Raw genomic sequence first — 22,386 nt, forward strand, 5'->3', positions numbered from 1 at the left:
TTTTTTTTTTTTTTTTTTTGGTCAGTTTTCCTGAAATCGTGGCTTGCTGGTGACTATTACTTTCTTAGTATTTAGAAAGAAAAAAAAAAATAGAGATGTTACCTCTCAAATTACAATAAATTCCCTGGGTTAGTTATTACTGCAGACTGTCTCTTATCTACAGATGGAATCAAGTATAACTCTAAGAAGCTTATTTCCTACACTCAAACACACTTTAAGCTTTCTAATCCTAACTGAGTCTCTTGTTTGTTGTGCATAATTTGTAGATTAATTTAAAAATTAAATAAAATAACTCAAAACACTGATTTAAGATTTTCTTACAAAATCTTGGAAATCCATGTAAGGTAAATGTATATACTTTTATATTTGAAAATAATTACAAGACTAGTTCATTTTGTATACAACAGAAAAAATGACAGTAAAAATGAAGTTAATATACAAATACATTTGTGTTATATAACACAAAATAACACAGCGAATTAAATAACTGCAGCTAATATGACCTTCCACAGAGATAGGGAACCAATCAGTATATTAATCTACATAATGTTTTTCAACTTCTTCAAATCCGTAACTGTTGATTTTATTGATGACATTCACAAAACTGTACCTTTAAAATAGGACCTAACACTTCCTGTGACATATCATGGAACTATGGGTTTATTGGATAACACAAATTAAGCAATTTATAAGCTGCTGAATGTTCAGACAGCTGACATTAACTTAACAGAAATATGTTATTCATTGGTACTTTCTATAAATTCAAAAACTTTTGAATAGGGCTTATTTAAAAAATATTTCTTTTGGCTTGATCAATTATCTGTATCACACACATTTAGTCCCTACCAAACGATATTTAAAGTAAACTTTGATGTAAACTTTTGTATCTAGTAGTGCATGTTATAAAATGTAAACATAAAAGCTTTATTAATGAAGAGTAGAGGAAAATATGCGTAACAGACTGTATGAAAAAGACGTCTGACATATTCCTTTAATGATCATATGGAGTAGAAAAACAACCATCTTGTTTACTATCAATTTGTGTTCTGATTATCTCTTAATGAAAAAACAAAATAATTTAAAGGAATTTTTTATAGAAGACAATATTTAAATTTCATTAACATTAATTTTAATGCTTCCATTTCGCTTCTGCTGGGTTGCTTTAACAACAATCAATAATCATCTCAGATTAGTCTGTATTCTGAGATTGCTTACTTCTAGATCTACTAGGTGGTTTCTTTCCTGTCCATAATGCTAGTCTATGAAACAATCATTCATTGTCCATTGCTGGTCTCGAATTGTATTATATTCCAATACAGAAATAATTTAGTTATCACAGTGTACATATTTTCCTTTCTTTTTGGCTTTTTGAAACCTTGAAAGGATATGTACAGATTTATAGAATATTTATACAGAAAATATTTTGTAGGTCATCAGACTAAACTCTTATATAGATAATTATTGACAACAGATGCTTGTAATTTTCCATGCGATAGCATGTGCACTAAGATTTAACTGGCTCATCACCTGAGTGTATTGGAACAGTTAGCAAATAAAGGGCATTTTAAAAAGGGAGCTGAGCATTTTACTGAAATAATGAAAGGTTTTTTTTTTAAGCAATTTTAATTAAAGAATGCAAAGATACATTTGGTTAAACATTTTATAAAATTCAAGCAAAATTAAAACACAGCCAATTTCAACATTTCTACAAATTTAACCAGTATTATTTTGGTCAAATCCACCTTTAGCTGAATTAATGAGAACAAGGACAAGGGACATTGAAGTATTCTCCTCACCACAATGGAGGTTTTTCTCACTTTCCACACTGCATAGCCCACTACATGGAAACTCCCAGAATGATGAGCAATTCAGTCATGCTCTACACTTTTCTTTTCAATGAAAAGTGATGTATCTTCTTGTTTTGCTTTTGACAAAATATGAACTAAATACAAGTCTATAATAACAAGAATCCAAGAGTAGCTCATACACAAGTCAACTATGTGTATGTTTTTACTATTTAAAGCCCACCATTCAGCTTATTTGTCTAAAGAGATGATAACAGTTTGTTTGTTTTTCATTAATGATACTGATGACCAGTCAGTGTTAAGAGAGGGAAAGTCCAAGACAGCTGCTTATAATCCAGTCCAATGACACATATATAACTATTTCAGCTTCAAGACTTCTGACTTATTGCCTCTGCCCCAAACAGGTCAAACACTGACAGCAGATAAAATGGCACAAACCCTTTTGGCATATGAAAGTTTAATACAGGAATGATCCAGGATTAGTCCCTGCACCAGGTCTCCTCAGAATCCCCCTTGGTTTCTTCATTTGTCACGTGTGACCTGTTTAATTCCCAAAGTGTCAACTCATAACTGGCACACATCATATACTCCATTTCGAGTGCGTGTGAACACTCCTCAGTTAAAGTCACATGACTGAGGTAAAACAGTGCATGATTGTGCTAGGAAAGAACAGTATTCAGTGACGAACATCCCTTTAAAGTTAACTTTTCTAAATAATGTAATAAAAATGGAAAACTTTTTTCCTTCTGGCTGAAGTTGGACTTATTGGATTCTGGTTGTCAGAACTGGTACCACTTCTTATCTTTGTATTTCAACATAATCTAAAGGGGAAAAAAATAAGATAAACACGTTTTTAAAATGCCAGAACAATAACCTTTATAAGTTATAAGTGATTTCTGTATTTTTCCAAAACATTATGTCATTCTGCAATATTCTGTAGTGCTACTATATTGCTTACTTGAAATCAACTTATTGAAAGCAGTAAGAACTATTCTATTTAGAGGAAAAAATACGATATCCATTAAGAACTAGCCTGAAGTTCCTCGGATTGCTTAGAAATGTGACATAATTTGGTGACCTAAGCTAGTAATATAAAAGTAAGATAATTTTTATTTTGTACTATGAATTAAAAATAATGCTTGAAGAACTGGGGAATTAAAGGTTGAAAATGCTACTCCTACTGCCATCTCAAATTTATTGAGCATGCACTCTGAGCCAGACACTGCATGACACACGTTCCCTACTTGATTTCAGTCACAACAATTCTTGGGCTAGGCATTGTTTTTCTCCCCATTTAATACATGAAACTGAAGCTTCTAGAGGTTGCCCAAGGTAATGCAGTGGTGAAACTGGAATTTGTGCCCAGGCAGTCTAATTAAAGAACCTGTGATTGTAACTACCTCAATGTATTGTCTTCCGTAGACTCTGAAATACAGCTCAAGAACAATTGATAGAAGGGAAAGCTATCAGTGTAAGATTAAGTTCTTTCCTAAATATTCAGAGTGTGAATATATTCCAAAATTGACTGAAGTGCTACATGCTGTGGAGATCACACAATCGGGTGTAGGGTTATGACAACAAAAATCCTGACCTAGATTGACCATCACCAGCCTGTATCTGAGGTGCCTGTGGGTATAGTACAAGTAATCATAAAGGATGTCTGAACCTCTCTGAAGCCCTAGACAAATATCTTCCACGTCAAGTTACCTCTTCATGCATTCTAGGTTTCTGGATTTTTGAGCAAGGAGAAAATGACTTTTGATTGAAAATTTAAAAAAGAGTTATCACTACTAATTGGGTGCTCAAATAGAAAAACAACCTTAAAATTGTTTCTTCAGACAAAATAAAAATGTCCTCAAGGGCCCGCCTAGGAACTACATGTGTGAAGTAACCTAGTATAAAGCATCAAGGAAAGACAGGCCTGTGTGTCAAAAAGAAAAATGTGAATTTCCTGTAAAGACTTTTAAATTCAGCTTTTTAAGAGCACAGTGTGGTGTAAGGCGACCAGTCGGGGATCCCAACTTTACAGCATATGTCTCTAAGCTCTATCATGACTTCCTAGGTTCCCCATTGCAAAATGCACCTCTTTACTCCTCCATATGAATTGGTCCACAACGCAGACTTAGTATTATTTATTTAAATAAAAAGGTTTGTCAATTTTAGTTATTTGTATCTACCTGGAAGACTCAAGGAGGCAAATTATATCTTTCTCTAGGACAAAGTGGTAGTAGACTCTGAGGCACTAAGAAAAATTAACATTGGGCCGGGCGCAGTGGTTCACGCTTGTAATCTCAGCACTTTGGGAGGCCAAGGCTAACACAGAGACTATCCTGGCTAACACGGTGAAACCCCGTCTCTAATAAAAATAAAAAAAATTAACTGGGCGTGGTGGCGGGCGCCTGTAGTCCCAGCTACTCAGGAGGCTGAGGGAGAATGAGGTGAACTCGGAAGGCGGAGTTTGCAGTGAGCCGAGATGGTACCACTGCACTCAAGCCTGGGCAACAGAGTGAGACTAGGTCTCAAAAAAAAAAAAAAATAAAATAAAATAAAATAAAATAAAATTAACATTGGTATTGCATTCCTTAAGGAACAGTTGTAGTTGCAAAGCTGCTAGCTTTCTTACCAAAAGCCTGAAGGTGGGCAGGTTCCTTCAAAATTTATAGTCTTATAGTAAGAAACCAAAGGCTATTGGAGATACATTCCTGCGTGGTTCCCTCTGGTGGCAACAATTAGGAATTTGCCATTGTACAATGAATATATGCAAATTCATGTGTGTAGAATAGCTATAAAAATAAAATAACATTCACATTTGCTTTATCTAGGGCTTTTTGTTCAAATATCTGTTTGAGAGTCGTACCTCATGCGCATGTTTAGAAAATGACTCTGCACTTGATAACATGGCCGCAGTTCTTTCTTCCAGATCGCCAAGTTTCTGTCCTCTTTCATCTAGTGCCAACCTGGCTCGTGCTAATTCACCGACAACTCCAGAGGCTGCCCCTTTCACACCTTCAATGCCACCAGGGCCAGGAATATGCTGTGCAAGGCTCCTTGAAGCCTTTCCCGAGGATGATTCTCCAACTGAACACATTTGATAAATGAAAGTGTAACTCAAAACATGAAAATTTTACTAATATAAAATCCTACTACGTGATAGCATTAAAATACAATTTTTGGATTGAGTGGTAATATAATTAAAATAAAATTATAAAGTGAAATACGCTTGATACATGCTTTCTTATGATTGGTTTAATAATTTTAGATACTTTTCAAACATGCAAAACATAATGTACATTAAATACTCTATACTGGTTCATTCAGCAGGACTTATGCAAAAAAGGAGCTGGTAAATATTTAATGAAATACGTAATAGGTATATTGATACCAATTTATATAATGGCAAAAACTGCTCTTTCGTGTGCAAAAAATGAAAGATAAAGATATTTAGCTTCAAATATACAGATTTAAATTTAAACATACAGATTTGATTACGTTTATTTACTCCATACTTCCTCTTACTTAAAAATATACTATGCTTAGGCTCAGAAGTAAAGAGAAATTAACAATTTATTCAGTAGTCTATTTCAGTCTCCAAAAATTATAGGCATGCTATATTCTTTTCTTTTTCTCCATTTATCTTGTCACTTATGAAATGGATCACATTATTGCTTCAAAAGATCTTGGGATTCATTCTTTTCTTTCCCTTTGCTATCCAGATGTTTTTTTACCTAACACTTAGATCACTGTAAAAGTCTTAAATTCTTTAAAGGCTGACCCCAAGTTTCCTGGTTCCTCAGCTTACATTTCTTTCTTTCCTTTTTCTTTAAATGTAACTCATATACCACATTTGCTCCTTTAAAGTGAATACATTGATGATTTTTACTTTATTCACAAGGCTGTGAATCACCATCACCACTAATGAATTCCAGAGCATCTCATCACTGCAAAAGAAGCTCCAGGCCTATTAGCAGTCACTTTCCATTCCCACTCTTTGCAGTTCTTGGCAATCACTAATCTACTCTCTGTCTCTATAAATTTGCCTATTCTGAGTATTTCATTTAAATGGATTCAGACAATAGGTGGCCTTTTGAGCTGGCTTCTTTCACTGAGAGTAATGTCAAAGGTTATTGATGCTGTAGCATGCATCAGTACTTCATCCCTTATTATGGCTGAATAAAATATCATTTTATGGATAAAGTATATTTTGCGTATTCATTCATCAGCTGATGGACACCTGGGCTGTTTCTACTTTTTGGCTATTATGAATAAAGCTACTATGAACAGTTATACAAATTATTTGGGTAAATGCATGTTGTCAATTTTCTTGGGTATACGCCTAGGCATAGGATAGCTGGGTGATGTGATAACTGTATGTTTAGTTTTTTAAGGAACTATCAGAGTTTACCAAAGAGGGTGCATCATTTTACATTTCGACCAATAATATATGAGGGTTCCAATATCTCCACATCCTTGCCAACATTTGTTATTGTAAATCTTTTTGATGACATCCATCCTAGTAAGTGTGAAGTGGTATCACATTGTGGATTTGACTTGCATTTCCCTAATGACAAATGATGTTGAAGATCTTTTCATGCATTCATTTGTCATTTGTATATTTTCTTTGGATAAATATCTATTGAGGTTGATATGGTTTGGCTGTGTCCCCACCCAAATCTCATTTTGAATTGTAGCTCCCACAATCCCCATGTGTCATGGGAAAGACCCAGTGGGAGGTAACTGAATCATGGGGGCAGGTTTTCCCATGCTGTTCTCATGAGAGTAAGTCTCACAAGATCAGGTCTTACGCTTTTATAAAGGGTAGCTCCCCTGCACATGCTCTCTTGCCTGCTGCCATGTAAGATGTGCCTTTGCTCCTCCTTGGCCTTCTGCCATGTGTGTGAGGCCTCACCACCCATATGGAACTGTGAGTTTATTAAATGTCTTTTTCTTTATAAATTGCCTAGTCTTGGGTATGTCTTTATTAGTAGGATCAGAATAGACTATTACACAGATCCACCTAAAAATTGATCTATTTGTCTTCTTATCATTGGGTTTTAAGAGTTCTTAATATATTCTGTACACTAGACCTAATCTGATATCAGATATGTGATTTGCAGATAATTCATCGCATTCTTTGGATCATCTTTTCACTTTCTTGATAGTATTCTTTGAAGCACAAAGTTTTAAATTTTGATAAATTCCAATCAATATTTTTTTTCCTTTGGTTGCTTGTGATTTAGGTGTCATATCTTAGAAATCACTGCCTAATCCACGGTTATGCAAATTCATACCTGTTTTCTTCTAAGACTTTTACAGTTTTAGCTCTTATATTGAGATCTTTGAGCTATTTTGAGTTAATTTTTGTGTGTGGCGTGAAGCTGGGGCCCAAAATCATTTTTTTTTTTTTTGCAGGTGAATATCTAGTTATTCCAACATCACTTATTGAAAAGACCATTCTTTGGCCACATAATTTTCTTGGCATCCTTTTAAAAAATCAATTGACCATAAATGTATGAGCTTATTTCTGGACTCTCAGCTTTATTTATCTTTATGGTAGTACCACACTGTCTTGATGACTATAGCTTTGTAGTAAGTTTTGAAAATAGAATGTTTTAGTCCCTTCAGCATTTTTCTTTTTCAATATTTGTGTGTGTGTGTGTGTGTGGCTATTGTGAATTCTTTGCATTTTCATTTGAATTTTAAGAACAGCTTATTGCTTTCTGAAAAAAAAAGTTATCATTTTGATAGGAATTGTGCTAAATGTGTAGATCAATTTGTGGATACTGCCATCTTAACAATGTTAAGTCTTCTAATTCATGAACGTGAGATGTTGGTCCACTGACTTACATCTTGGTTTCTCAAAATGATATTTTGAAGTTTTTACTGTATATGTCTTATACTTCTTTGGTTAAACTATTTCTAACTGGTTTATCTTTTGATACTACTAAAATGAAACTGTTAATTTCATTTATGAATTAGTCATTGCTTGTGTATAGAAATGCAATTCATTTTCTATATTGATCTTGTATCCTGCAACCTTGCTGAAACTGTTTATTAGCTATAATTATTTTTGTACGGATTCCTTAGGATTTTCTATAGATAAGATTACATCTGCAAATAGAGACAGTTTTACTTCTTCCATTCCAATTTGCATGCATCTTACTTGCTTTTCTTGCCCAATTTCCCTGGCTAGAGCCTCCTTTCCTATGTAAAATAGAAGTGGTAAGAGCTCTTTGAATATGCATATAAAACTTGTAATTAGCTATACATTTTTGGAAGGATTTTGATTAGAACTGCATTAACTGTATATGTGTATACATACATACACACATCAGTTTTGAGATAATTAGATACACATTTTTGGAAGGATTTTGATTAGAACTGCATTAACTGTATATGTGTATATATACATACACACATCAGTTTTGAGAGCACTGGTATCTTTTATTGAATCTTCCATTCCATGAACATGGTATACTCATTCATTTATTTGAATCTTTAACTTCTCTCAACAAAGTTTTCTAATTTTCTATTTTTCCCATGGAGATTCTGAATATGTTCTGTGAAGATTTATTTCTAGGTACTGAATTAAAAGAAATACTATGGGTGATAGGCAGAGTAATGTCTCCCTTCCCCCACAGATGGCTACATTCTAATCCCTGGAACCTGTGATTATGTCATGCAGATATGACTAAGGACCCAGATATAGAGTTCATCTTGCATTACCTAGGTGAGCCTAACCTAATCACATGGGTCCTTAAAAGCAAAGAGGTTCCCCCCCCCCCCCCCCCAGTTGTGGGCAGAAAGAGATGCGGCTTTCAGAAAAATAGAGATATGCAAGGTTGTTGGCCTTGAATACTGACAATGGGACCAGAAGCCAAGGAAAGTGGATGGTCTCTAGAAGCTAAAAAAGGCAAGGAAATGGATTCTCCCCTGAAACCTCAAACAAGAAACACAGCCCTGGGAACACCCATAAGATCTGTGTTGATTTCTAGCCTATGGAATTGTAAGATAATACATTTGGGTTCTTTTAAGCTAGTAATTTTGTGGTAATTTGTTATAGCAGTGACAGAAAACTAATACAAAGAGTAATTTTAAACATTTCATCTTTTATGATTGTTAATATAAATTAAATTTTATTTTTGTATATGATTACATCTAGTAAGTTTGGTAACCTCTGTTATTTCAAACAATTTAGCTATAGATTCTTTTGGTTATTCTAAATATGTCATCTTATCAATCATTTGCAAATGACTGCTTTGTTTTCTGTTTTCTATTATAGTACTTCATTTTTTCTTCCCTTTCCACACTCTCTAGGGACTTGAAAAGAATGCTGAATGTATGTGTTAATAGTGGGCATTATGTGTCATTCCTAATTTCAAAGGGAAAGTTTTTAATATTTAATATTCCTACATTAAGAGTGACATTTGCAATTTAGTTTCTAGGAGTCTCTATCAGGAATTGCTACTGAATTTTTTTTTAAAATGATAAATCAACTTTGAATTCCTGGTACAAACCAAACTTGGCCTTGGTATATTATCTTTATTACATATTATTTGCTATCTTAATATTTTATTTCAAATTTTCTACCTATAAATGATTTTTGCCTTTGTTTTTTGCTTTCTAATACTATTCTGGTTTTTGGTATCAAGGTTGTGTTAGCCTCCTAAAATGAGCTGATGAGTGTACCTATTTTGTCCTATCTTTTGGAAGTTTGTGTGAGAGTTAAATTATTTTTTCCCTAAATATTTGGGAGAAGTATTAGTGAAGTCCAATTTGTACCAGAAGTTTACTTGTAGAAAGGTTTAAAATGATGGTTTCAATGTCTGATAGTTATAGTACTATTAGGGTTTTATCTTTTGTCCATTTTCATTGTAATTGATAAAATAAATTCCTTGAAAATAAAGTTACATGTTACATTCTCTTATTTTAACTTGAGTGTCATTCCTTTTTTTTTTTTTCCTAATAGCATCTACTTGTGCATTTCTTTTTTTGTGCTCGGTTTCACAAGAGGTTTATCATTTTTATTAGACTCTCAGAGAATCAACTTCGGCTTTTCTTATGCACTGAACAGTTGTGCCCCACCTCCACCCAGTCATATGTTGAAATCCTTCCCTAACGTAATGTCAGAATGGGACCTCTGGGAGGTAATAAGGGTACTGTCCTCATCAATGGGATTAAAGCCCTTAAAAAGAGGCCAGAGAGGTAGCTTGCTTTCTTTCCCCCAGGTGAAAATGCAGCCAGAAGGCTGTCTGCAAGCCAGGAATAGGGCCCCCAAACAACTCAATCCTGCTGGCACCTTGGTCTCAAACTTCCGACCTCCAGAGCTGTAAGAAATAAGCTTCTGTTGTTCAAAAGCCATCCAGTCTATGGTATGTTGATATAGCAGCCTGAACTAAGACAGCTTTGTTAATTTTTGTATTGCATTTTACTATTTCATTAATACCATAATCTTTTTTATTTGGTTTATTTTGCTGTTTTTCTAACGTTTTGAGATGAATGCTGAGTTCACACATTTTCATGTTTTCTTTTTCAAATACTAATATGTATTTAAGATTAAAATTTTCACTCTTCAGTTACAAACCAATGGTCATAAATTCTTTGACACAAGGGTTATCCAAAGGTAAGTATATTTCTTTGTTTTCAAACATGAGGATTTAAACGTATCTTTGTTATTGATTATAAGCATAATTGCACTGTGATCAAATTGTATACACTGAAGTTATTTTAATTCTCTGAGATTTATTAATTGATATAACTGTTTGTTATTAAATCTATATTTAGAACTTCTTACGATGATTGAGAAACTGTTTCTTCTATTAGTTATGTCAATATTTGTTTTATATATTTTGAAGTCAAAATAGTAGGTGCATTCAAATGCCTTAATGTCTAATTTTTCTTATATTAATACAGTTATACCAGCTGATTCTTCATTTGTGTTTATGCTTTTCCATCTTTTTAAATTTCAACCTTTCTGTGACCTTATGTTTTATATGTGTCCCCATAAACAATGTACATTTCTTTCTATTTAATTAATTAATTAATGTATTTTTAGAGACAGGATCTTACTCTGTCACCCAGGCTGGGACAACAGTAGTGTGATAATGGCTCATTATAGGCTCAAACTCCTGGGCTCAAGTGATCCTCCTGCCTCAGCTTCATGAGTAAGTGGGTCTACAGGTGCATACCACCACTAAATTTTTAAATTTTTTGTAGAGACAGGGGCTTGTTATGTTGTCCAGGCTGGTCCCAAACTCCTGGTCTCAAGCAACCCTCCTGGCTAAGCTTTCCAAAGTGCCAGGAATGCAGGTATGAGCCTCGGCACCAGCCTTCTTTTCTTTTCAAATTCAGTCTAAAAATTTTTGTCTTTTAGCTGAAACATTTATTCTGCCTACATTTACTATTATTATTTATATTTAAGTTAAATCTACCATGCTTTAGGTACTATCTGTTTATCCCACCTGTTTTGTATTCTCTCTTTTTTTGCTTTGTTTTAGAATGACTGTGATTTATCCGCTATTCATCTGGAAGTTATGTTCTATTTTTCTAAGTTTTACAGGTTATCCTATAAATTACACGCATCCTTAACTTATCAATACCAATGAACACTTTTTACAAGTTTCCCAAAAAATTCAAGAATCTCAGATCACCTTAAATCCATTTACTCTTTCTAAACTCCTTAATGTTATGACATATTTTGGGCCATGTTGTTGTTTGTGTATGTATGTATACATACATATGCCATACACCTTTATTTTGTAGTTTATAAAGATTATATTAATTATATTTATGCACATATCACTTTCGTTCCAAATCACTGTTGGTGTGTCTCTGACATCCCATCCAAGATTATTTTCCTTTTATCTGATGTGTACCCTTTAGAACTCCCTTTAGTGTGACAGCAAAGTTTACTTATTTATTTGTCTAAAATGTCTCATTCTTAAAGAATTTTGTGTATAGAATTATGGATTAAATAGAATCAATATAATTTTCTGTCAATATACAGAGGATCATCTTACTATCTTTGGCTGTTGAGAAGTCATGTATCAGTCTCTATTTGTTAAAAAAAACTATAATTTTTCTCTAGCCACATAAAAGATTTTCTCTTGGTCTCTGGTGTACTATATTTTAATGAGATTAGCTAATTGAAAATTTTTAACATCACTGGAATTAATTGGGCTTCTTGAATTTGTGGATCCCTATCATATATCAATTCTAAAAAGTTTTCTGACTTATTTCATATATATATATATTCTTCTTTGCAGTCCTATTTCCTTCTTGAGAAGGTCTAAACATATGTTAGATCTTCTCATAGCAACTTCTTTTTTTAATCCTCTCCTACATGTTTTATTTTGTTTGTTTCTTTGTCCTGTATTTTGGATGATTTCTCCTAACCTATCTTCAAGTTACATATTTCTTTCTTCACTTTTGTCTAATTTGTAGTTAAGCCTATCTACTGGGTTTTAATTTTAGTTTTGAATATTTCAGGTCTAGAATTTCATTCTGGGTTTTTTCACATCTACTGCTATTGACTTTTACAGTTTTCAGTTACCTGATACAATGTTCAGGCATGATATTTATCCTCTTGAACACAGTAACTACGAATAATTATTTTATAGTTTGTGTCTGAAAATTCCAACATGTGAAGTGCCTATCCTTCTGCCTTTTCTGTTTTATTAATCATGCTGTTGTCTCCTAGTGTTCCTGGTTATCTGTGACTGGTTTCTGGTCATCTATGTTCCTGGTTATCTATGACTACATATTTGAAAAGTTATTTGTAGAGATAATTCGAGGACTCGGAATACACTATATTCTTTTTGAGATCATTTTTTTCATTTGCTTCTGCCAGGAGCTAGGGACTCTAGCAGTCTGGAAAAATCTTAATTAACAATTAACACTGAAGATGTCACAGGCCACCCAGATATTTGAAGCTGAGCTTAAAGTCATGTGTGTGTACGTGGCAGGGGAACGTGGGCAGTTTATTCGCAGTTCACCCTTACTCTCATAGTCCTTTGGTGTCTTTGCAAATAGCAAGGAGTTATTTCAGGGTCCCCACTCTTGCCAGGCGGGGGAGCCCATCTTGCTAGCCCTAGTACAGCTTAGTACCTCAGCCTCATTAGCAAAGCACTGCAGAGTCAAAGTGCCCAAGTTGCCAGGCTCTCTGCTCTGGGCTTCTTTCCCCATGGATACTGTTCTTGAAAATTCCTTACTGTATGATTACTTCCTTGATGTTTTTAACAAATTTTAGAAATATGTTTTCTAAGTCTTATATAACTTTATAAATTTTCTTCAGTAAGAATTTTATTCCAAATTATCAGTCCCCACTGACTTAAGCAGTCTTCATTTTTAAAGCTGAAATAAAACTATAGAGCAATCTTCTCGGTTAAGTTAAAAAAAAATTCATTGCACTGCTACTTACTGCTATTTAATGTTACAGTTTTTCTAATTAGTCAAACAAACATGAAACAACAATTCTAAATATTTTAGCAAAAAAGAAAAAAACTCAAAGGATAGATAATAGCTGCCATTTATAAGAAAGGTCAAGCATTCACTGATTCATTAGTTCATTCAAGGACAAACTGTTTACTTGTATCAACTTCGTGGAAGGTACTAAATGAAGCAGAAGGTTTCTTTTATTATGAAGGTTAAATGAACTAGAATAGTTTTAGAGGTTTTGAAAGATAGATTAAATGTTAAAGTAAAACTTTTCAAAGTTAAGGTTATCAGTTAAAGAAAATCATAGCATTAAAACAACATCACATTTAATGAAAATAAAGTAAGTACTTTCTAAATTATTTACTTAAAGTTGTGAATATTACTTTTAGTATCGGAAGTTATTCTGATTTTGGNCAAGCATTCACTGATTCATTAGTTCATTCAAGGACAAACTGTTTACTTGTATCAACTTCGTGGAAGGTACTAAATGAAGCAGAAGGTTTCTTTTATTATGAAGGTTAAATGAACTAGAATAGTTTTTAGAGGTTTTGAAAGATAGATTAAATGTTAAAGTAAAAACTTTTCAAAGTTAAGGTTATCAGTTAAAGAAAATCATAGCATTAAAACAACATCACATTTAATGAAAATAAAGTAAGTACTTTCTAAATTATTTACTTAAAGTTGTGAATATTACTTTTTAGTATCGGAAGTTATTCTGATTTTGGTTCCTTGAGTAAAATATTTCCCTGATTTTGGATAGAATAACAGAAAATAATTTTATGTATTTTGTTAAAACATGGAAATAGTAATTGTGACAAACAGAAAAAAGTGAACATAATTTACAGGTATAAAAAATTCGTATGGCTTGTTTCTGTTTTATAGATATATTATCCGAATTAAATAAATCAACTTACATAATTCTTCTCTGTCAAGAGACTGTGCACCACCTCCAAATAAGCCTTTAAAGAATCCCCTGTTTGGTGCTTCAGGTGTTTCTACAGGAGTGAAGAGTTCACCTAACATTTCCTTTAAAATTAAAACAAATTGTAACTGTTAAAATTTCAGGGAAACTAAACTATAATTAACAAAAGTATCACTGTAAACCCTTTTAACTTAAGCTTAGAACATTACCTGTTGAGATTCACTATTAATGAGCACATGTCCTATGATCAGATACAGAACATGCTGATTTATTCCAACACCAAGTTTCTAAAACTAAAATATGACTTATTTGCTGCTTGCCCCTTTCACTAGATCACTTTCTTTGTTTGCATTTGAGGCAAACAGTATTTCTGCTTAAGAGTGTCAGGAGATTCTAATCTTTAAGATGACATTTTCATATAACTCATATGAATTGATAATAGGATTAATAATTACATTAGAAATACTTTTTTTTTTTTTGAGACAGTCTCACTCTGTCACCCAGGTTGGAGTGCAGTGGCACGATCTTGGCTCACTTGCAGCTTCTGCCTCTAGGGTTCAAGTGATTCTTGTGGCTCAGCCACTGAGTAGCTGGGATTGCAGGCACACGCCACCATGCCTGGGTAATTATTGTATTTTGTAGAGTCAGGTTTTGCGGCATGTTGGCCAGGCTGGTCTTGAACTCCTGGCCTCAAGTGATCCACCCGCCTTGGCCTCCCAAAGTGCTATACAAGCGTGAGCCAACATGCCCCGCCAGAAATAAGACTTTTTAACAGCAAGTATAAAAGTCCAGTGTAACAATGATGATATATAGTTTTGGAATTATAACCTTTAGCTGAGTCAGAAAATTTGTAATTTAGACACCAACATTTTTTCTCATAAACACATGCTAGGAAGATAATTATGCCAACATACACCTGAAATTTCAGAAATCTGGCAGAGAGATGGGAACTCTTCCTTGTACATCATCAGATTTTTCTGAAATTACTGTCAATATTTTTCAGAGTACAGAAATGGTAAAAGTCAGGAGAAAAGTAAGATTGCTGACATGTTATTGGTTTTGATGACAATACATAAAGAGGAAAGAAGATTTTTCTAAGAAAAGGATGGTAGTGGCAGGGCGCGGTGGCTCACACATGTAATCCCAGCACTTTGGGAGGCCGAGGTGGGCAGATCACGAGGTCAGGAGTTCGAGACCAGCCTGACCAACATGGTGAAAGACTGTCTCTACTAAGCATACAAAAATAAATAGGGCGTGGCAGCGTGTGCCTGTAATCCCAGCTACTTAGGAGGCTGAGGCAGGAGAATCGCTTGAACCTGGGGGGCGGAGGTTGCAGTGCGCCAAGATTGCGCCACTGCACTCCAGCATGGGGCAGAAAAAAGGATGGTAGCAACATTTATATAGGAGTTCTGCTATACTCTGGTATAGGTGGAATAAAAGTATGTATTTTTCATGGTTTTTTCCTTAGGGCTGGGCTAAGAAGGCTGGTAAAGGATGTTTAGGTTTTCTTTTAGACATATCCATATTAATGTTATCCCTCTACCCAGATTGCAAATGGGAGGAGATAACTATTAACACTACACAACAGTTTTATTTGTAAGGCGGAAGGGGACTGAAGTCCTTACGTTTTTATTTTCTTTCCTCTGGATTTCTATAAAGTGTAGTAAACCTGGAATAAAACACTTTCTGAATTCAATAAATCAAACTTGGTAAAACCCACCATAGAATATACTGATATCTATTATTATATTGAAATTTATATTAAACTCTATAACAAAGGCAATTTTAGGCATATTTTAAATCTTTTAAAAACTGTATTTCACAGATTCTAATTTAAACTATATGTATTAAATTGTTATAATGCAAAAAAAAAAATCAATAACGGCAACATACCTATCATTTGGGTGTCTCATGCTAAACCAAAAGAAGAATATGACATATAAACAGTGATAGTTTAAAGGCATGCTTTTTAAAAAATTTTACCTCATTTCAGAATTACGGTTTGTACTTCTTATTTGGTGTTTAATGAGCTTACAATTTTACAAAGGTAAAGTAAGAAATATAAAAGCACCAGATTAAACTCATTATATTCTCTGAAGTAGAATGATTACAAACTTTGGAACCAGATGGATCTGGATTTGATTCTCAGTTTCTGTCTTTTACTAGCAGAAGACTCTTAGTCAAATTAGTCTGTCAAAGAAATGGCTTCTTCAACTTTAAAAGGGGGAGATAATGATAACTGCCTCTCAGGAATATTACTAGCATTAAAGATAATGAGCATATAAAGTGCCAGGAGCTGACATCAATAATACATGTACAGAAGTAGAAAGATCTATCACATAGAGATGAAACCAATTAGAAAATACACAAGTCATTTATCCACAGGTTAATATTATGAACAGACATCTTTAAAGGGAGTTGAAAATTCAATGTTTCTTAGAGTCTAGATTATCTGCAGTCTTAGTATAAAGGTTTTGAGAAGTACATAAAATAATATGTATAGGTATTTTTTTCACTTCTATTTAAATAAGGATTTTGATTATAAGTAAATCTACTATTTAGAATGATTCATGTTAATGCTAGTAAATGGTGAAATCTAAAACAGATTTGTAATTTCTGTGATCTTGTTACATCTACTCATAGTAGACAGTATTTCTGAAACAAGACATTGGACTTACTCTTCTAAAATATAAATATTCAGAAAAAAATATACTTGTCCGATTTTAGACTCTTGTATATCATTTGTTTTGCATGGGAGCTAACAAGGTTAGAATGGTATAATTTAGGGCTAATTTCATGAATGGGTTTGTATGGGCTTTGGTTATCCACACATTGGATGCCACTACAAAGTCCTGTATAGTGCATCAAATAATCACCGATTTTAATCATTTTAAGAAAACTTTATATTGTAAGAGTATTGAGTCTGAAAAAATAAATATCTCCAGGATAATCACACAGCAATAAACTTCATACTGAACCTACACAATATACATGAGAAGCTAAGCAGTTCAACTGACATCAGTTGTTTACAGTGATTACTTGGGGTTTTGTTAATAAATTATAATCCTGAGGTGCTTACTAAAGTTACTTACTTAGTTGCTTTAAACTGAATTAATTGGTATGTTCCAACTCTATGATTACAGTAAATCTTGGTTAGGGTTCACAAATGAATATAAATAGTCCATTTGAAAAAAACAGTTTATTGTAAATTATCTTTGTGTTTTCACTATGGTATAGTTAAAATAATGCTGTAAAAGAAATTTAAGTATTTCAATCTATAAATATACCATTGACTAACTGCCCGTCAAAGACAATTAAAAGTCCTGAATCCATAATCTTTTAAACAGCTTTACTGAAGTATAATTGACATACAAAAACTGGCAGATATTGGACGTGTACAATTTGGTGAGTTTTGACATATGCATATATGCATGAAACCACCACCACAATCAACACTGTGAATATATCCATCACTCCCAGGTTTTCTTCTGCTCCTTTGTAAGACCTTCTCTAATTCCTTCTTTACCCCCCATATCCAAGTTACTGCTGATCTGCTTTCTATCACTATAATTTGTATTTTCTTGAGTTTTTATATAAATAGAACAACATGTACTCTTTTTCTTGGCTCCTTTCATTAAGCATAATTATTCTGAGATTCATTCATGCTGCTGATTGTATCGTTCACTCCTTTGTATTACTGACTAGAATTCTACTGTATGATAAACTGCAATTTGCTTTTCCATTCATCTGTTGAGGACATTTGGGTGGTTTCCAGCTTTTGGCTATTACAAATTAAGTGGTTATGAATATACATTTCCTTTTAATAATAATAATTAAAAAATGAGTAAAATGGCTGGGTCCTTGGCTCATGAATGTTAACTTTTAAAAAAAACTCCTAAACTGTTTTCCAAAGTAGTTATACTTTTTTACATTCCCATCAGCATTGTATGGAGTTCTAGATCGTCTATATCCTTGCCAAAACTTGGCATGGTATTCTTTTTAATTTCAACCACTCTCATAGGTGTTTAATGGTATCTCACTGTGGTTTTAATGTGCAGTTCTCTAATGATAAATAATGTTGAGCATCTTTTCATGGTGAGCTTTCTTTTGAATATTCTGGCTCTGTTTTATTGGGTTGTTTCTCATCCTTCTGGTGAGTTTTAAGGGTCATTCATATATTTTAAAGACAAGTCCTTTATTAGATACATGTTTTGCCCAGATTTTCTTCCCATCTATAAGCTGTCTTTTCATTTTCAAAAGTGTCTTTTGAAGAGCAGAAAGTTTAAGTTTTGTTGAAGTTATCAATTTGTTCTTTTATGGATGGTGGTTTTGGTGTCATAGCTAAGAAATCTTTTCCTAAAATAAGATGTTTTCTTACGTCTCTTTCTAGAAGTCTTGTAATTTTGGGGTTTCCATGTAGGTCCATAATACATTTTCAATAAATTTTGGTTTATGGTGTGAAGAGTGGATCAAAGCTCATTTTTTTTTGCATTTTAACATCCAGTAGTTCCAGCATTACTTGTTGAAAGGGCAACTCTTTCTCCACTGCATTGCCCTGTGCCTTCCTTAAAAAAATCAGTTATCCATGTATGTGTTTATTTCTGGATATTCTATTCTGATCCATTCATCTTGATGCCAAAAATACCATTCTCTACTGATTACTGCAGCTTTACAATAATTCTTGAAATAAAATTGTGTTAGAGCTTCCATTTTTTTCAGAGCTGTTTGGTGTATTTTAGTTCACTTGCATTTATGTATGAATTTTAGGATACACTTGTCAATTCCTACAAAATTTCTAAAAAAATTTTAAATTTTAAACATTTCTTTTATTTATTTATTTATTTATTTATTTATTTATTTATTTATTCATTCCTCGCTCTGTTGCCCAGGCTAGAGTGCAGTGGTGTGATCTCAGCTCACTGCAACCTCCACCTCCCGGGTTCAAGCTATTCTCCTGCCTCAGCCTCCTGAGTAGCTGGGATTACAGGCATGCGCCACCACATCCGGCTTAGAGACAGGGTTTCGCCATGTTGCCCAGGCTGGTTTCAAACTCCCGAGGTCAGGCAATCTGCCTACCTCGGCCTCCCAAAGTGCTGGGATTACAGGCGACAGCCACCGCGCCCGGCCAATATGGAATATTTCTGTCACCCCACAGGACTTCTTCATGCCCCTTCCTGGTCAATACTTCCCCCTACCCTATTGAGTAGGCAATATTTTTACTTCTATCTCCATAGATTAACTTAGCCTGTTCTTGAACTTTTTCTTCTTCTTCTTTCTTTNGGCTTGAGCCACCGCGCCCGGCCAACATTTCTTTTATTAATATTTTATAGTTTTTCAGTGTAGAGATCTTTCATTTTCTGTTAGATTTATCCCAAAGTATTTCATATTTTTGCTATTATAGATGGTATGGTTTTAAAATATCAATTTCCAAATGTTCACTACTAACATATAGAAATAAAATTATTTTTATATATTTATCTCATATCCTTCACCCTTGCTAAACATACTGATTAATTCTAGTAACCTTTATGGTAGATTTTATTAGATTTCCTATACTGATGATCATGTCATTGTGAATAAAGACAGTCCCTTTCCTTTTCTTTTCCTTGCCTGAGTGCACTGGTTAAAACCTTAATTACAATACTGAATGTAAGTGGTAAGAGTGAACATTCTTCTGTAATTGCTGATTTCAGGAAGAAAGAATTAGGTATTTCATCACTAATATTATTTGAGATGTGGGTTTTTTTTACATGTTCTTTAAGTTTTCTTCTATTCCTTGTTTGTAGAGATTTTTAAAAATCAGGAATATTTGTTAGATTTTGCCAACTGCTCTTTTGCTTTTTTTAAGCTTTTTAATAAGATGGATCACAGTGACTGATTTTCAAATGTTAGGTCAATCCTACTTTCCTGGGATAGGTCTCACCTGGTCATAATGTATTATCCCTTCGACATATTGCTAAATTCAATTTGCAAAACTTTTTTTTTTTTTTTTTTTACAAATTTTGCTTTTATATTTGTGAGAGATATTGGTTTATATGGAGTTTTCTTTTCTTTTCTTTTCTTTTTTTTTTTTTGAGATGGAGTCTCGCTCTGTCCCCAGGCTGGAGTGCAGTGGCCGGATCTCAGCTCACTGCAAGCTCCACCTCCCGGGTTCACGCCATTCTCCTGCCTCAGCCTCCCGAATAGCTGGGGCTACAGGCACCCGCCACCTCGCCCGGCTAGTTTTTTGTATTTTTTAGTAGAGACGGGGTTTCACCGTGTTAGCCAGGATAGTCTCGGCCTCCCAAAGTGCTGGGATTACAGGCTTGAGCCACCGTGCCCGGCCTGTAGTTTTCTTTTCTTATAATGACTTGGTCTAATTTTGGTATCAGGTTAATGCTTCCTTCATAGAATAAGCTGGGAAGCAATCCTAATTCTGTTTTTGAAAAAGTTTGTGAACTGGTATTATTTCTTCCTGAAATGTTGATAGAGCTCATCACTGAAGCCATCTAGGCCTGGAAGTTTCTTAGTCCCAAGGTTTCTGACCTCAATTTCAATTTCTTTAATAGATACAGGACTATTTAGGTTATCTGTTTTTTCTGCAGTGAGGCTTGGTAATTTGTCTTTCAAGAAATTTGTCCATTTCATTTAAGGTTTTGAATATTTTTGGCATAAACTTGTTCATAATATTTCCTTTTTATCCATTTTATATCTACAGAATATATAGTAATGAGACTTCTCTTATTACTGATATTAATAATTCGTAACTTCTTTCTTCCTATGGCTTGAGATTAATTTGATTAGTTTTGGTTTCATTGATGTTTTGGTTTCATTGATATTTTCTATTGTTTCTTTGTTTTCCACTTGGATGTTTATTATTTTTTTCTTGTATTTACTTTGTGTTTAATTTGCTTTTCTCAGTTTTTTAAAGTGAAAGTTGACATCATTGCATTGAGACCTTCTTCTTTTCTAATATAGGTGTTTTAGTGCTAAGTTTGCCAAGTTCAAACACTGTTATTTTTTTCTGTCACTACGCTTTCAAGTTCACTATCTTTCCTTCTGTAATGTGAAATCTGCTGTTAATGCCATTTAGCATATTTTTCACCTCAAACACTATAGTTTCTCAGCTTTAGAAGTTTGATTTTATTTTTGTATCTTTCGTGTTTCTAACTTTTTGAACATATGGAACACAGTTATAACTGTTTTAATCTTCTGTGTGCCAATTCTGGTATGCATGTCAGTTCTGGTTTGGTTTCTGGTGATTGTTCTCCTCGTGATGGGTCATGGTTTTCTGTCTCTTTGCATGCCTGGTAACTCACTGGATACCAGACATTGCGATTTTTACCTCATTGTGTGCTAAATAGTTTTTACTTCCTTTAAGTTTTCTTGAATTTCATTCTGACAGAAAACATTTTCATCCTTTTGAGTGTAGCTTTTGCCATTTGTTAGGCATGTCTGGAGTAGTGGCTGATAACGGACCATCCAAGGATATAAGGTCCTAATTTCTGGACTGACAAATATTACCTGGCAAGGAAAAGGAGTCTATGCAGATGTGATTAAGTATCTTGCTCTGGGGAAATTATTCTGGACTACTGAATGGGTTATAATCCAATTACAAGTGTCTTTTTAAGAGACAGAGGTAGAGAAAGATTTGAAACACAGAAGACGAGGTAATGCAGCCATAAAGGCAGAGATTCCAGTGATGTGGCCCAATGTCAAGGAACACCAGCAGCTCCTAGAAATGAGAAGGGGCAATAAAAATTATCTTCTAGAGCCTCTGGAGGGAGTAAGACCCTGCTAGCACATTGATTTTGCCTCAGTAAAACTGATTTTGGACTTTTGGCTTCTACAAGTATGAGCAAGTAATTTTCTACTGGTTTTAGCCACCAAGTTTGTGGCCTCAGGAAACTAATATCCACACAAATTATGGGTTTCTCCAGTCTGGTTGTTGGGAACAAGCATGTTCCTGGAACGGTTTCTACAAATCCTCTATTCCTTTCAGATGGTTCTTTTTCTGCTCTGAAAGCTTAGTCACATGTACGTGCTGAATAGCACGTATGGTATACTCAGGGGGACTCTGCACATCTCCAGGGTTCTTTCTCTTTGTAGCTCTTTTCTCTCGAATTTACCTGGTGTCCCCGAACTCTTGTTCCTGACTCTTCAACTTGGGAAGTCTGCCAGGCTTTAACTCAGTACCTTCGCCCTGTGCCATGCTCTGAAAACTCTATTAAAACATTAAAGCTGGGA

At 34.1% G+C, this 22,386-nt stretch overlaps 1 protein-coding gene across 1 annotated transcript in view; it reads right to left on the reverse strand.

Annotated features, from left to right (window-relative positions):
* Nucleotide 1: 1 nt before the first annotated feature.
* Nucleotides 2–22,386, reverse strand: part of STXBP5 (syntaxin binding protein 5) — a 202,835-nt gene continuing 180,450 nt past the window's right edge. Inside the window, exons 30-32 of the mRNA XM_017877616.1 lie at nucleotides 14,153–14,264; nucleotides 4,663–4,883; nucleotides 2–2,626 (exon numbers count right to left, since the gene is read on the reverse strand). Coding sequence (XP_017733105.1) covers nucleotides 2,585–2,626; nucleotides 4,663–4,883; nucleotides 14,153–14,264 — 375 coding nt within the window. The 3' untranslated portion in view covers nucleotides 2–2,584. The remainder of the gene's footprint in view (nucleotides 2,627–4,662; nucleotides 4,884–14,152; nucleotides 14,265–22,386) is intronic.

The sequence above is a fragment of the Rhinopithecus bieti genome, unplaced genomic scaffold (genome assembly GCF_001698545.2).
Source record: "Rhinopithecus bieti isolate Rb0 unplaced genomic scaffold, ASM169854v2 scaffold_10706, whole genome shotgun sequence".
In the NCBI taxonomy this organism is placed as follows: Eukaryota; Metazoa; Chordata; class Mammalia; order Primates; family Cercopithecidae; genus Rhinopithecus; species Rhinopithecus bieti.